The sequence below is a fragment of the Silene latifolia genome, chromosome X, assembly GCF_048544455.1.
Source record: "Silene latifolia isolate original U9 population chromosome X, ASM4854445v1, whole genome shotgun sequence".
Taxonomy (NCBI): domain Eukaryota; kingdom Viridiplantae; phylum Streptophyta; class Magnoliopsida; order Caryophyllales; family Caryophyllaceae; genus Silene; species Silene latifolia.
The window spans coordinates 56945469-56961401 of NC_133537.1; the positions used below are offsets into that span (position 1 = coordinate 56945469).

General features: G+C 40.6%; 1 protein-coding gene across 1 annotated transcript in view; it reads left to right on the top strand.

Moving 5' to 3' along the window:
- Window positions 1–14124: 14124 nt before the first annotated feature.
- Window positions 14125–15933, top strand: part of LOC141617412 (uncharacterized) — a 53100-nt gene continuing 51291 nt past the window's right edge. Inside the window, exons 1-2 of the mRNA XM_074434604.1 lie at window positions 14125–14360; window positions 14450–14713. Of these exons, the coding sequence (XP_074290705.1) occupies window positions 14125–14360; window positions 14450–14713 (500 nt within the window). The remainder of the gene's footprint in view (window positions 14361–14449; window positions 14714–15933) is intronic.

Consider the following 15933-nt stretch of genomic DNA (forward strand, 5'->3'; position numbering starts at 1 on the left):
AAGATAAACACATAGCGATCCCAACACATATACCATGGTGACCGGTTCAAAATTGTAGGGCGAGTTCGCGACTTTAGGACGTCTCCCAAGCCTTTGCATTAGCTCCTACAACCTTTACCCCGGGTTCATTTTAATTGACTCCCTATATTCATTAAATTCATTTGTTACAGGTTTCAGGATTGTCGCTCTGATACCATGTGTAACATCCCCATACTCCAAGTGCCTTACCAGGAACACTCAGGTATAAGGATGCCACCATCTTGGTTACCCGAGGCATGATATTCATAAGACAATAACGAAACAACTTTATAATGATATAACTTTAGTGAAAAGTACAACTGAAGCCAAATCCCAAAATACGGGTACAAGTTCTCAAACCAACTGTCTATTCAACTAAAACCAAAGTTTATAAAACTACTAAGCTACAGCGGAAGACTTCTATCGTCAGACAGTGGCACATCCCAGCAATCCCATGTGACTCAACTCAAACCTGCTCAATTACTGCTCACTATCCCCGAATGGATCACCGCAGGTTTTACAAAACAACAACCGGGGTCAGTACTAATCACACAACTTATATATATATCAACAATAAGACAAACAGACAGCTTACACCGTCACACACACACACACACACAATCACACCAGTCCCATCAATCTCAATCACCGACTGTCCACTGGACCAGCCCCGCCAGTGGGGGACCGCATCCGTACCCACCTAAGCCCCGCTCCTCATATTGAGCGATAACCTGTCCATTAATGTGCACATCCCCTTCCGTGGCGGGTTCCACGAAGGGCGAAACTAGGGCGTGAAGCCACTCCCGCAAGTGACTCCACTCAGCCGAGAACGCATCTCGAGAACCATAGACAAACATTCACAATTACAGCCGTCACAACACAATTACTATATCAATTAAGCAATCAATCTCAACACATCAACAATCATCTCATTATGGGACTAATACTGAGTAGGAAATCCTACCTGGAAAGCATAACAATCAGACGGTCTCTACAGCTGTATCAAAAAGCCTCTTCTACAAAACCTCCTCCTATCATACAAACATATAAACACTACCAAATCACAATATAAACAAAAACCCCCAAATCCCCATATTAGGGTTTAAACAACTTAAAGAAAATACTATAAAAATGGTACATAGGTCTTACCCTCGACGCAAGGATCTCAACGGTATAACGAACGGTGAAATCCGACCTTCCAAACTCCGGGATTTGCTAACAATGCGATTAAAGTGAAGAACGTACTTTGCTTTCTCTCTTTACAGTAAATTAGGTTTTGAAAAGTGTTTAAGAACTATGACGGAAAAGCTTAAATACTTTAATCGCATAATTAACAAAACCCGAGAAATAACTCCCCGTAAACCGGCTACTCGATCGAGTAGCTAAGGTACTCGATCGAGTGCCCCCTTACTCGATCGAGTATCCTAGTTACTCGATCAGTACCCAACAGGTCAGAAACTATTTTAAAACACAACTCACCCTTACTCGACAGAGTAAGGGCTACTCGATAGAGTACCCCGAGACTCATAAATACGGAGTATTACAGTCTTCCCTCCTTAAAAAGAACTTCGTCCCCGAAGTTCAACCCATACTCAAAAACAAACATACTAGCTCGATCAAGACACAACAACGTGACTAAGAACTCTAAACAAAACTCCAACCCAAACATGAACTCGTAACACCAACTCCATTAACTATTCCTACCTCCGCAACATGGCTCACGATATCGTATCAACTCCACTATATCTCTCTCAACACTAATTCCATACACTACCAACTAGCTCCGTAATATATCATCCAGATCCAATCAAATATCAAAATACCCATAACATCAAACAGAATGTTACATTCTACCACCCTTAAAAGGAACTTCGTCCTCGAAATTTACCCAGACTCCTAACATCATCCTCCAACTGTCAACACTATATAAAATATTCTCACACTATGAAGCATCACACTACTACAAGCACGGCCATGACCTTTTAACAACATCAACTACAAAATATACAACTTCCTTCTTTATGCTACACCAACACTCTACTGCGAATATACCACCATATGCACAACCATCAAAATCTCTTTTATCGCACCATACTTCTCTTAAGATAAATGTTACGTCCTCGTAACTCACTAATACTAAATCCTAGCTATATCGTCTCATTATCCTCATCACCACCGCATGTCAAAGATAACCACCTATAATCTAAACACTCGCCATGCATATATCTATGGCTCTCTTACTTAAACATTTCTCATACCTCAACTTATTCGGCACACCACCTAACCTATACCATAAAACTCGTAGCAAAAACACCATACTAATTCTCCATTATTACTGCAAAACAACATACCTCTCTATAGGTACTGCAAAACAACATACCTCTCTATGTAAAGCACCTATCTCCCAAAAGCATAACTCACGATCCACACTCGTTACGTACACTCACACTAGATCCTCAAGTTCTTTCCTTCATTACCGCAAAACTCATACACAACTTAACATGACACTAATACCCAACACCCTACACTCACTATCCCAAAAACTGATTATGAACCATGTGCAGCTTCCAGATTAGTATAACACATGTTCCACTAATCACTTACCATGACTATGTCTAACGCCTCATCTTAAAAACAATGTCAAAAGTACCGTAACAACCGACAAATTGTGTCCCATCAACGAGAATGTCACTATAACATGACAACAACTAAAACATATACAACTCTCTTTCATATCATACTCTACCCTCATTCAAAAACATAAATGGTAAGAAACATCGATAACAAAACAACTGTCTATCTGCACCAACCGAAACTCGCAGGAGCAACATCAAACAAAACAACAATCTATGTATAATGGTATGTACTTTGAAACTCGAATCATAATCATCTGCCTACTCCACCACATCCGGTGACGGAATCACAACACCGCCACCAACGACCACACACGGTGCGAAAATACCCGCATCACAACACTAAATACCGTGCCGGATCACCACCGAGGCACCACAACCACATCGATAGTCATCACAACTTACACAATCTTATAAGCACTGACTCAACATAACTTCTTGGATAAGAAAAACTTACTCAAATCCACTTTACTAAATCATAACACAACATATTTTATGAATTAAACAGGTAACCTCATGAATATCATCCCCTTACCATATCACGGAATAACATATATCATGAATACATACAAGTATAACCGGTCATGCCAGATCAATCAAATTATTACCCTTTTGAATATCATTCAATTAGATCAAGCGTACTCAACATGCATTCTTAGAACATTCAAATAACAACTTTATGATAATCACACCATACCACGTCTTGTGAGGTCAAAACCTCACACAAACATTTATATATATATCACAGACCCGTAATCACATTCAACCGGTCAATCCACGATCATGTAAGTTACCACCGATAAAAGTTACCTCTCTCCGAGCTTAACTCGTATACACCTCATAACATATTCTCCCATTCGCATATCCATCACCCTCTGCCAAATGTAGCCACACCATTAATACTCAACTATTAACAACCGCCTCATATAACCACATCTTATACTCTTTCATAACCATACTTATCAATCTGGTCCCTACAAAATCAACCTCTTTAGATTTGCTGCTTTTCTAATATACCGTCACCCTTAACCACTAGTCACAAACCATAACACTACCACTGTCCGGGCATCAAACCTCTTACACTCATCTCTAAACATCACGATTTCTTTCCTATCTGTGGTTAGCATCCCAAATAACGAACATCGAATCCATCAACAACCCTACCTCAACATTCTTCCCAATACTATCCTTAATTGTGTCATCATCTAACTCTCTACTCAAAATCTCATATCATGCAGATATTCATCCAACTTCTTACTCCCTTAATTCCTCGAAACTCATGATTAATCACGTTGTCCTGAAACTTCTGTATAATCATTAACTTACTTACTCTTGATAGTATCATACATCTCGACGATTCCTTACTTTAATGTCACATAACTCCGGTCAACGTTTTCCTAGTTTTATTCCCCTCATTCGTTTTTTTTTTACACTCGACAAAATCAATTAACCATTCAACTCCTTATCCCTTCTACCTAACTCTTTAGTGTTCCGGTTACTTTCTCATTGCTCCAACACCCACATCTCATTATTTCATATCGATATCATCTCACTCTTTCTTATCATAAAATATTCTCTTATTATGCCATTAATCACCCTTGCCACTAATCCATCCATCGAATCAACGTTTACTGTTTGACAATTGCATCTCCTTTGTACATCTCTAGAAATCATAATTCCTTTCATACCATTAATTGCCCAAGGAAATCCCACAGTGGTTTCACCTATTAATAAATCAAATCTCCCCAAACTCACTCTTTGTCAACAAATCCACCTCGCGACATGTCTCCACAAAGCTCACCATATACCACTCTTCTCAACCCCTTTAAAACGAATTTTCACTATGTATATTCTTAACCCACACGACTCCTAACCATCCCCTCCATAATTCTTTACACATCTCAAGCTGCCACCATTTGCGTCCCTCATTTCAATCTTTTCATTCTCACGTTCTATAAACTCACATCATCCCTTGCCCACATTCATTTACTTTTACATTACTCAACATACAAACATATACCTCATCTCATCTCACAAAACATGCTCTAGGTCTCAATAAACCATGCCAATCTCCCTTTTCTTTTTCCTCTATCTATCACAACACATAGAACTCATGTCCTCCCACCGAACTCCTACTCACCACAGGTGCCACTCACTACACCATAAGATTGGGTAACTTACGCATCAGGATCAACATACATGTAAAACGGTGCATAAAGAAGAAAAATAATACCTTTGAATTAAACATAATATGCAACGAATGTCAAAAGATAAGCATATGACCCAAAACAGGGGTCACTAGATCGAGTACAGGCCCCTCGATCGAGTAAGTGCCTTACTCGATCGAGTAGGTGAAGATCAGAAGCACGTAAAACAAATTACCAGGGCCACTCGATCGAGTAACTGACGTACTCGATCGAGTTCCCCCCACTCGATCGAGTACCAAGGCTACTCGATCGAGTACCTACGCATTTCTCAGCACTGTCCAGTTTTCGTAAAATAGTCATAACTCACTCACTTCTTGGTTGTTTTGGGCGTGTGACCTATCGTTAGAATCGTAAAAGAACAAGCTATCACCTCCAATTGGAATCACATCAAAATCATTTATGCATCTCAAGTTATAACAGTTTAAAGACAACTTTGGTGTAATCAGACGACATAACTATTTGATTTTTACTTCCAAACAGCTTAAACAACAACCAAGCAAACAAAACCAGTCAAAACTCATAAAACCAGTATTCATAATCATATGTTACTATTTTCAAAAGCCAAGCAACAACATTCATCATGCACATAGATTATTTAACTTGTCAATCACGATTTACCCACATGCTTTTATTTTATAACTTTACGTACACAATAACATAATATATGACATAAAATCCCCTATTCACATGTTACTAACATTGCAACATTATACAATCCATTACCCACATAAACATGCTCCACACACATGAATTTCATATTCTTATGCAATTACTTACTTAATCTCTTCCAACCAATTCATCCATTACAGCTACACACTTCTTACAACATATACACATGAACAATCGTGGACAAGTACATAAACTTATCATACAACTCTATGCAAACAAAATATACGTATACAACACAACATTCTATTCATATGTTATTCTTATGTCACATTATGAATCATCCATCCTGCAACATCATTACTCATCACATATCATCACATATGAACTACTTCCTTTTTCTACCACATCATTCATCATTCTCATATACTTTTCCTACGATTCAAAACAACATTGTAAACCAACTATCATGCTTTCAATCAATAGCTTACGAAATCACATCATCACTATCTTTTCTACACATTCCCCATTCTCCACATACATATATCCACTGATTCATGCCACACATCACCATATAGGTACACAATTCACAAGATAAACACATAGCGATCCCAACTCATATACCATGGTGACCGGTTCAAAATTGTAGGGCGAGTTCGCGACTTTAGGACGTCTCCCAAGCCTTTGCATTAGCTCCTACAACCTTTACCCGGGTTCATTTTAATTGACTCCCTATATTCATTAAATTCATTTGTTACAGGTTTCAGGATTGTCGCTCTGATACCATGTGTAACATCCCCATACTCCAAGTGCCTTACCAGGAACACTCAGGTATAAGGATGCCACCATCTTGGTTACCCGAGGCATGATATTCATAAGACAATAACGAAACAACTTTATAATGATATAACTTTAGTGAAAAGTACAACTGAAGCCAAATCCCAAAATACGGGTACAAGTTCTCAAACCAACTGTCTATTCAACTAAAACCAAAGTTTATAAAACTACTAAGCTACAGCGGAAGACTTCTATCGTCAGACGGTGGCACATCCCAAAGCAATCCCATGTGACTCAACTCAAACTCGCTCAATTATCGCTCACTATCCCCGAATGGATCACCGCGGGTTTTACAAAACAACAACCGGGTCGAGACTAATCACACAACTTATATATATATCAACAATAAGACAAACAGAGACGACTTACACCGTCACACACACACACACACGAATCACACCGGTCCCATCAATCTCAATCACCGATCATCCCTTTGGACCGGCCCCCACTTGATGGGGGACCGCCGTACCCACCTAAGCCCCGCTCCTCATATTGAGCGATAACCTGTCCATTAATGTGCACATCCCCTTCCGTGGCGGGTTCCACGAAGGGCGAAACTAGGGCGTGAAGCCACTCCCGCAAGTGACTCCACTCAGCCGAGAACGCATCTCGAGAACCATAGACAAACATTCACAATTACAGCCGTCACAACACAATTACTATATCAATTAAGCAATCAATCTCAACACATCAACAATCATCTCATTATGGGACTAATACTGAGTAGGAAATCCTACCTGGAAAGCATAACAATCAGACGGTCTCTACAGCTGTATCAAAAAGCCTCTTCTACAAAACCTCCTCCTATCATACAAACATATAAACACTACCAAATCACAATATACACAAAAACCCCCAAATCCCCATATTAGGGTTTAAACAACTTAAAGAAAATACTATAAAAACGGTACATAGGTCTTACCCTCGACGCAAGGATCTCAACGGTATAACGAACGGTGAAATCCGACCTTCCAAACTCTGGGATTTGCTAACAATGCGATTAAAGTGAAGAACGTACTTTGCTTTCTCTCTTGACAGTAAATTAGGTTTTGAAAAGTGTTTAAGAACAATGACGAAAAAGCTTAAATACTTTAATCGCATAATTAACAAAACCTGAGAAATAACTCCCCCTAAACCGGCTACTCGATCGAGTAGCTAAGGTACTCGATCGAGTGCCCCCTTACTCGATCGAGTATCCTAGTTACTCGATCGAGTACCCAACAGGTCAGAAACTATTTTAAAACACAACTCACCCTTACTCGACAGAGTAAGGGCTACTCGATAGAGTACCCCGAGACTCATAAATACGGAGTATTACACCACCAAAAACCGAATGCATACAGGTGCTAAGAGATAAATGTCATGATTATGCAATTTGATGTTACATGTCTTATAATAAGTACTACTCTCATCTTAAAATGAAACCGATCATGGATGTCACCGGTATACTAAGGCTCTAATTCCTTAGAAATTTTGAGTAGGTTGCCGATATTAAGTCAAGTTTATTCATTCAGTAAAATTAAACAAAACCTCGTAGATTATGCAAGTGCCTGTATAAGATAGGAACTGACTCTGTAAGGCATAGGCTAAAAATAAAAGCATAGACGCGGTTTCATGATTATTATCCAAACCTTCCGACTCGACCTAAATGCAAAAATAAACATGCTTTTTGTATTATTTTACAAAATTTTCTAATATTTTCTTTTTTTTAATTGAAAGAACAATGCATACGAAAATGCAAGAAACATGCAAATAGAAATGTAATAAATATGCAAATGGATGAAAACAGACATATGCATACCCTCCCCAAACCGAATCACACAATGCCCTCATTGTGTTCAGCAAACAACCATCAGTAGTAGAAAATATAGGAATAGGGATATGCGAAACGAGATGAATACAAACAAAGTAAAGCATAAGAAAGGAAACATACAAAAATATACAAGAGAGACCTCCCCAAACCAGCCAACAACAAGGGGAGGTCGTAGCCAGCAACTACTAGTCGTCACCCGCGAAAAGTCAGGGTCATCCTCATCTCTTTCACGGGAGCGTGAAACAAGCCCAGCTCGGTACCGCTCCTCCACCTCAGCAGTGTCCTTCTCCTGCTCTTCTATGCCAGGGTACTTGCCCTCCAGGTACTGGTAGTAAAACGGGTGTGGCCACCCAGCTGGTGGTAACCGTCGGGAACGGGCGTAGTAGACATACACTGGGAACCCGACTAAGGCCTGGTTCAGCTCCATCCTCGTTGTACGGCTGCAAAAATCCAGTAAAAGATCATCACGTGCACCCTGGGCCATAACCGAAGGGCTCACAAAAGGAGGAGGATGAATAAAATGGGCCGGATAGACCGGCTGAGGTCCAATCTCAGTCTTAGTAGGGGTAGGGGCAGCACGTGGAGAAGCATGTGAAGAAAAATGTTGGGCCCTAGAAGACTGGCCTACCTCTCTGTTGGACTGAGTGGACTGCCTAGAGCAAGAAGTGGACTTCTCAGGACGCCTTATTCTTAATGTAAGACATAGGGATAAGAGGCGGAAGGGTGTCACAGGGTAAAGGGACTGAAACATACGTGGAGATATTCCACGTTCAATCGTCAGTGAGCCAGTTCAGGTTTTTATATAAGGGACAATAAGTAAGCACATGGCATCAAGGTCAGGGTCCTCGTGACAAATGGGCTGCATGCCTCGGGGGAAATCAGCAAAACGACGGCGAACAATATGATTGACTAACCCCCCGCAGTGAATAGAGGACAAGGCTCCAGTCGCTACATTAGTGAAACACTGAGCTACAAGATAAGTAATATTAAGAACATACGGAAGGCCACTATTAATGTTCAAGAAACCAGCTACAATGGAAAACTCCTCAGCGCTCACGTTATTGGACTCTTTCGTAGCAAAAAGTGTACCGCCGATAAGGCGGAGCTAACAACGATTGGGCGGGTGGTGGCAAAACTTACCCCGCCTTCTACCATCAAAATGGTCAGCAATGGCGGCCCACATGGGTTCAACTAACTTCCGAGGAGAAGTGTGAGGCTCCTCAGTGTGCATACCAAGGTGAGCGCCGAACTTGGCTAGTGACATTACAAAGTTTTGATTAAACAGACGGAAGTGAATGCAAGCAGAGTTCGCATCCGTGTCGTAATCCCCTGCATAGATTTTAAAACTGTTGAAAAACTCAAGGGTAGGTGTCTGATAATAAGTGTATTCTCGCATATTGACTAAACTTGATAAACCCGTCCATTTAAAATCTCAACAACAGGCTCATAAATTCCTAAAGCAATGAGACCGTCGCGGTTTCGAAATCGGGTTGGAACTATACCATGTTCCGACAGCGAAGAAAACCGCTCCTTTTGAGCTTTTGTAGAGAAAATTACTTAAGGATAGTCGGGAAGCCTATCAATATGCTCATAAGGTATCAAAGCCATGCTTGGTTGAGGCTGAAATGGCTCTCCGCTTCTGCTCATCGCGTGTGTTTTCGCCGCACCTCCAGCCTGACGTCGTGATGTTTGCCCCGTCGTGCGTCTAATTGTCCTTCCTTCAATCCTAAATCATCACACAAAGCAAATAATTAACTAACAATTGAAATTTTCAGAAATCCCCAATTTAATTACTAAAACCCTAACCCTAATTTCAATTAGAAACTGAAAAAAGAAGGAAAGGACGAGGAAGGAATTACTTGTGTTAATGAATTTGTGAATGAAAATGGAAGGGTAGATTAAAATGCTGATATACGATTTATTTACACCGAATTTCCTTCTATTTTCATCTATTCCGACTCCAATTGAGTCGGTTTTGTATGTATTATCTTGCATTTTTGTGTCCGATATCCTCGTCTAAGATTTTGTGCCTCTCATGCGGGATTTGAGACGGTTATAGAGGAATCAGAGCAAGTAAGACGATTGGATGAGTAAGCATGAAGAAAAGAGAAGGATTTGCTGAAAAAGTCTTCTCTACCGGCAGGCCGGCACCCGGCGGGAAACCCTTCCCAATACCTTAGACAATTTGGAGAAAAGAAGTGAAGCAAAATGAAAAAGAACTCGCAGCCGGTTCGCAACCCGACAGCCGGTCAACCGGCATAACATCAGCTATATTGAAGAATTGAAGGAAAAGAACCAAGCAAGAGGTGTTCCCTGCCGGCAGGCCGGAAGCCGGTCCACCGGCATGGAACAACCCCAAGTCAATTCTATAGATGTTAAAAGAAGAACGCGCTGCCGGCAGGGAGGCCGGCAGCCAGTTGACCGGCACAGAGGCCTCTGACGCGTGTTGGGCTTCATTTTTATCTCTTTATGTTTAATCCAATAGGATAGTATAAATACCCCCTCCCTTAATCATTTGTACACACACTCCTAGATCTACATTATTTCCATTCCCAAGTTTGAGCTTTTGCTAATCACTTTGTTAATCTTTCCTTAATTAGACTAAATCCTTCAATAATTAGCATATTATTAGTTCTAGTAATTGGGTTGTAACAACATTGAAGATTTTCTCCATTCTTATTTCAATTCAAGTTTTCTTCTTCTGCTATTGAATTGGTACAATTATCTCTCTTAATTTCAATTGTTTACATTTGCTTTCTTTCAAGTTTTGTTTAATTGTTTGTGCTTGAACTCTTCTCTTTGTTGTTGTTGGATTATAATTTTCTCTCTCTTGTTCATCTTGTTCATGTTCACCATTGTTTTTTCTCATCCAAAGATTAAATCTTTGGGTAATTGTGTCAAAGTTTGTGTCTTTTTGCTTTAATCATTTTTCATCTTAGTTTAATTAGTCTTTCCTCTTAGACTTGTTGGTTTATTGCATGATTAATTGTAGAAGTCATTTTCACATCATGTTCATAGTTAAAGAATCCATCTTTGCCAATTATTTTGTCTTAATAGCCATGATTAGCGAGTAGTCCTTTAACTAGGACTCGATTAACCTCGATATGAGTAATTCAAATTGATTGACTCCCATTAAAAGTAGTTGTTGGGAAAGATTAGTAAGGGTAAGCTAGAGGGTTGATTTGATGCATTGGTCATTTTTGGGTATTGTTGGTTTGTAACGCTTGTCCACCAACGGAAGTTGGTTAGGTTGGGAACCGGGTACCTGGAGATTGGTCATATGGCTAACCTAGGTTGAGACTGGAAGGGAGAACCAACGGAGGGCACTTCTAGACTAGCGTTTGAATTCGACCTTCGAAAGAGGGAGTTAGACGAGCCAGAAAATGATGAGGGCTTAATAGACTTAGGTGAGGGTAGGATACCTTAGAGAAGGGCACGTTTCTAGGGTAATCGGGCCTTCACCTTAGGATTCCGACCGCCGAGACCGGAAGGGTGGGGAGTCGGGAGAGATAGTGTCCTAATGCGAACCTGGGAGGGGGGTATTAGGCGAGTTAGAGCCATCTCTTCCTTACATATCATCCTAATAGCTAGCTTAGGGAATCATGACGTGGGAACTATGAATTTTTGGTGGGAAATCGGGTCCTAGGCTTCTATTCCATTGAATTACATCTCCTTTAATCTCACTTGTTCAACTTCCATTTTTAGTTCATTTACGTTTTATTTTAATTAGTTTAGTTGTTTAGTTTAAAACCCCCTCTCATTTATCGCCGACTTAGCTAAACAGAAGACTAAAAATGATTGGTGATCTCCCACGCTGCTTGCGGATTCGACCCTCAATTTCCGTGATGACAACCATGCACTTGCGAGGTTAAATTTGAACCATCAAGTTTTTGGCGCCGTTGCGGGGAGAAAAGGCTAGATATTAATCGGTTTATTCTAGTTTAGACTAAGTCTTTCTTTGTTACTAATACTCTTCTTGAGCTGTAGGGCTTTTGCATGAGTAGGCAGCAAAGACGAGGTCAACCAACTTTCCCATTTGATTTCGAAATTAAAGCCACCGCTAGGAGACTTAACGCATTACGAAGAAGGGGTTTGATAGAAGCATCAAGTTCAAGTGTTCAAGAACCTTTAGTAGTGGAAGACGAATTAGAAGAACCGGGTACTCGAGAATTCTTTGAAAATCCTTTTGGGACTCCTGAAGAAGAAGTCATGGCCGCGGTTCCTATGAGAGACAATTTGGCTCCAAAAACAATAGTCAACCCGAGTATTGTGAAGCCACCAATTCAAGCAAGTAACTTTGAAGTGAAGGTTACACTACTACAATTAGTACAAGGGAATCAATTTGGGGGAGGTCCAACCGAAAACCCAAATGAGCATATCAATGACTTTTTGGATAGTTGTGAGATGTACAAAGCCAATGGAGTCACGGATGACGTCATTCGCCTTAGGCTATTCCCTTACTCTTTGAGGGGAAGTGCAAAGGAGTGGCTCAAGAGTTTAGAACCCGAATCTCTAAGAACATGGAATGATGTCTCAAAGGCATTCTTGAACAAATACTTCCCGCCTCAAAGAACGACAAAGATCAAAAGTGAGCTTTAAGGCTTCACCCAACTTGATGATGAAACACTACGAGGCCTAGGAAAGATACAAAGCCCTCCAAAGGTTGTGTCCTCGTCATGGAATTGGTGAGGATGATCTCATCAACAACTTTTATGAAGGATTTCACAATTACATGAAGATGAATTTAGATTCCGGTTCCGGGAAAGGAGCACTCGATAAAATTGACCACAAGAAGGCTAATGAGTTGATTGAGGAGATGACGTCTCGAACTTTTCATTGGAACAATGACTGCCATAAAAGGAAAGTAAAGGCAAGTGTAGAGTCGGTGAATAACATGGAGGTTAAGGGATTGATAGAGGAGCTTAAACAACAAGTTGCATTGTTGAGTTCTAACACACCCAACAATTCTTCATCAAGAGCCCATGTTTATAGTTGTGACTTTTGTGGAGATCAAGGGCATCCACCAAATGAGTGCCCTTTGATGGTGGGGGATGTGAGTTGTATGGAACAAGTGAATGGGGTATGGGAGTCTAGTCCGGCTAGACAAGCTTTCAACGATAACCACTATCACCCCGGAATGAGAGCCCACCAGAATTTTTCCTATGGTTCTCAAAATGTGCAAAACCCAACTTTCCAAACAAAACCACAAATCACACGAAACATTCAAGCCAACAAACAAAACCAACCCTTTAAACAAGGTCCACCGGGTTTTCAAGGAAGGACTTTTCAACCAAGGGCACCATTCCAATCACTCAACCAACCTACACAACAACCCTTCCAACAAGCCCCTCAACAAACTTTCCAATAATCTACTCAACCCATATCAAACATGGAGCTCATGATGGAGCAAATGATGAATACTCAAACCCAATTCATTGCTCATTCCAACCAAAAACAAGAGGAGACAACATCTTCTATCAACCAACTAAGGACTCAAATGCAAGCTTCCCAAAGAATAACGGATAATAAAATCTCCCAATTGTCTACTCAAGTGAGTCAATTTCAAGGACCAAATGGTAGGTTTCCGGGTAAAATCGAGGAAAATCCAAAGACCATTAATGCTATACATTTGAGGAGTGGCAGGGAGTTGGAAGACCGGGTGTTCATCAAAAGAAGAAAGAGTAGTAAACCGGAAGTTGTGGTTTAACCACCGAAGGTTGTTGAAGATGATCTTATGGAAGTTGTTGTGGAAACTCCCACGGTAGTTGATGAACCTCCAAAGATTGATGAAGAACCCAAGGAACAAGTCGTGAGAACATATGTGCCACCAATTCCTTTTCCCCAAAGGTTGGCAAGAGCAAGGCTTGAACAAAAGTATGGGAAGTTCATGCATATGATGAAAGGAGTGAACATCACAATGCCTTTAATGGATGCTATCAAGGAGATTTAAACATATAGGAAATTATTGAAGGAGTTTATTGCCAATAAGAATTCTTTGAATCCCCTAACTATGGTCAATTTGTCCAAGGAATGTAGTGCCATTCTAATGAATGAGTTACCCCAAAAGCTTGAATATCCGGGGAGTTTTTCCATACCATGCACCATCGGAACCGTTCACATAGAGAGGGCTATATGTGACTTAGGGGCAAGCATTAGCCTTATTCCCCTCAAGATTTTCAAGAAATTGAGGGATTTTGATCTTTCACCAACTAGAGTTTCCTTACAACTTGCGGATAGATCGGTAAGGTATCTAATTGGCCTTGTGGAAGATGTCCCACTCAAAGTAGGCAAACTTGAAATTCCATGTGGTTTTTATGAAATGGATATTCTCGAAGATTCGAACATTCCTATCATACTGGGCGCCCTTGCCTTGCTACGGGGGGTGCCTTGATTGATGTGAAGAATGGGAAGCTCTCTCTTCAAGTTGTTGAAGATAAAGTGGAATTCTCTTTGAACAAGGCTATAAAGGAGCCTTCGGAAGCAAAGTCTTGCCACATGATTGATATGGTAGAAGAATGGGTTGACATGAAAACATTTGAAGAAGACAAAGACTTACAAGGATTTCTTGAGGGTAGGGTGAAGGATTGCAAGGAGCACCGGTAATATGCTTTGGCTATGGATTCAGCAATTGTCGAAGACCCAAACAAGGAATTTGAGAGCTTAAGGACGGACGGTAACATTGAGGAGAGATCCATGCCTCCTCAAGTGGAATTAAAACCTCTTCCCTCTACTCTTAAACATGCTTTCCTTGGTCCTAATGAGACTTACCCAATCATTGTCAATAGTGCAATCAATGACATTGAACTTGAAAAGTTACTTGTTGTTGTGAGAAAATTTCGAAATGTCATTGGGTACACAATTCATGATATCAAGGGTGTTAACCCTTCTTTTTGCACCCTCCGAATTTACTTAGAGGATGAGGGCTTATCCGCTATTTAACCCCAATTCCGCCTTAATCCTAACATGAAGGAAGTTGTGAGAAAAGAGGTTCTCAAATTACTTGATGCCGGGATCATCTATCCCATTTCGGATAGTAGGTGGGTTAGTCCGGTGCATGTGGTGCTCAAAAAGGGGGGAATGACGGTGATTAGAAATGACAAGAATGAATTGATACCCACTAGAACCGTGACCGGGTGGCGCATGTGTGTGGATTATAGAAGGTTGAACTAGGCCACCCGGAAAGACCATTTCCCACTCCCCTTCTTGGACCAAATGTTGGAGCGTTTGGCTCAACATGACTTCTTTTGTTTCTTAGATGGATACTCAGCATTTTTCCAAATCCCTATCCATCCAAGTGACCAAGAAAAGACGACCTTCAGATGTCCTTTTGGCACATATGCCTATAGAAGAATGACGTTTATATTATGTAATGCACCTTCAACCTTCCAACGCTGCATGTTGTCAATTTTCTCCGACTTTGTTGAAAATGAAATTAAAGTGTTTACGGATGATTTCTCAGTGGTTGGGAAATCTTTTGAAAATTGCTTGACGAATTTGGAGAAAGTCTTGTGGTCGGACTCACTTGGAGCTTAATTTTCGGTTACTTGTCATTAGGAGCACCTAGACCAAAACAATATTTATAACTTCACAAACAACTCTACTATTAGTAAAGAGGCAAGTAAAGTTCGGATCCCAAGGGATGGGTATTGATGTAGGATTTTCGATTGCAAGTAGCGGTGTCTAGGGGTGTCACGATTTGGGTTGAGATAACAAGATCACTAAACTAAATAGCAATAAAAGTAAACAAGCAAGATGATTAAAATGAGATGTAAACAATTGATTAAAACCACTAGGGTGTCATGGGGTCATAGGGGATTCA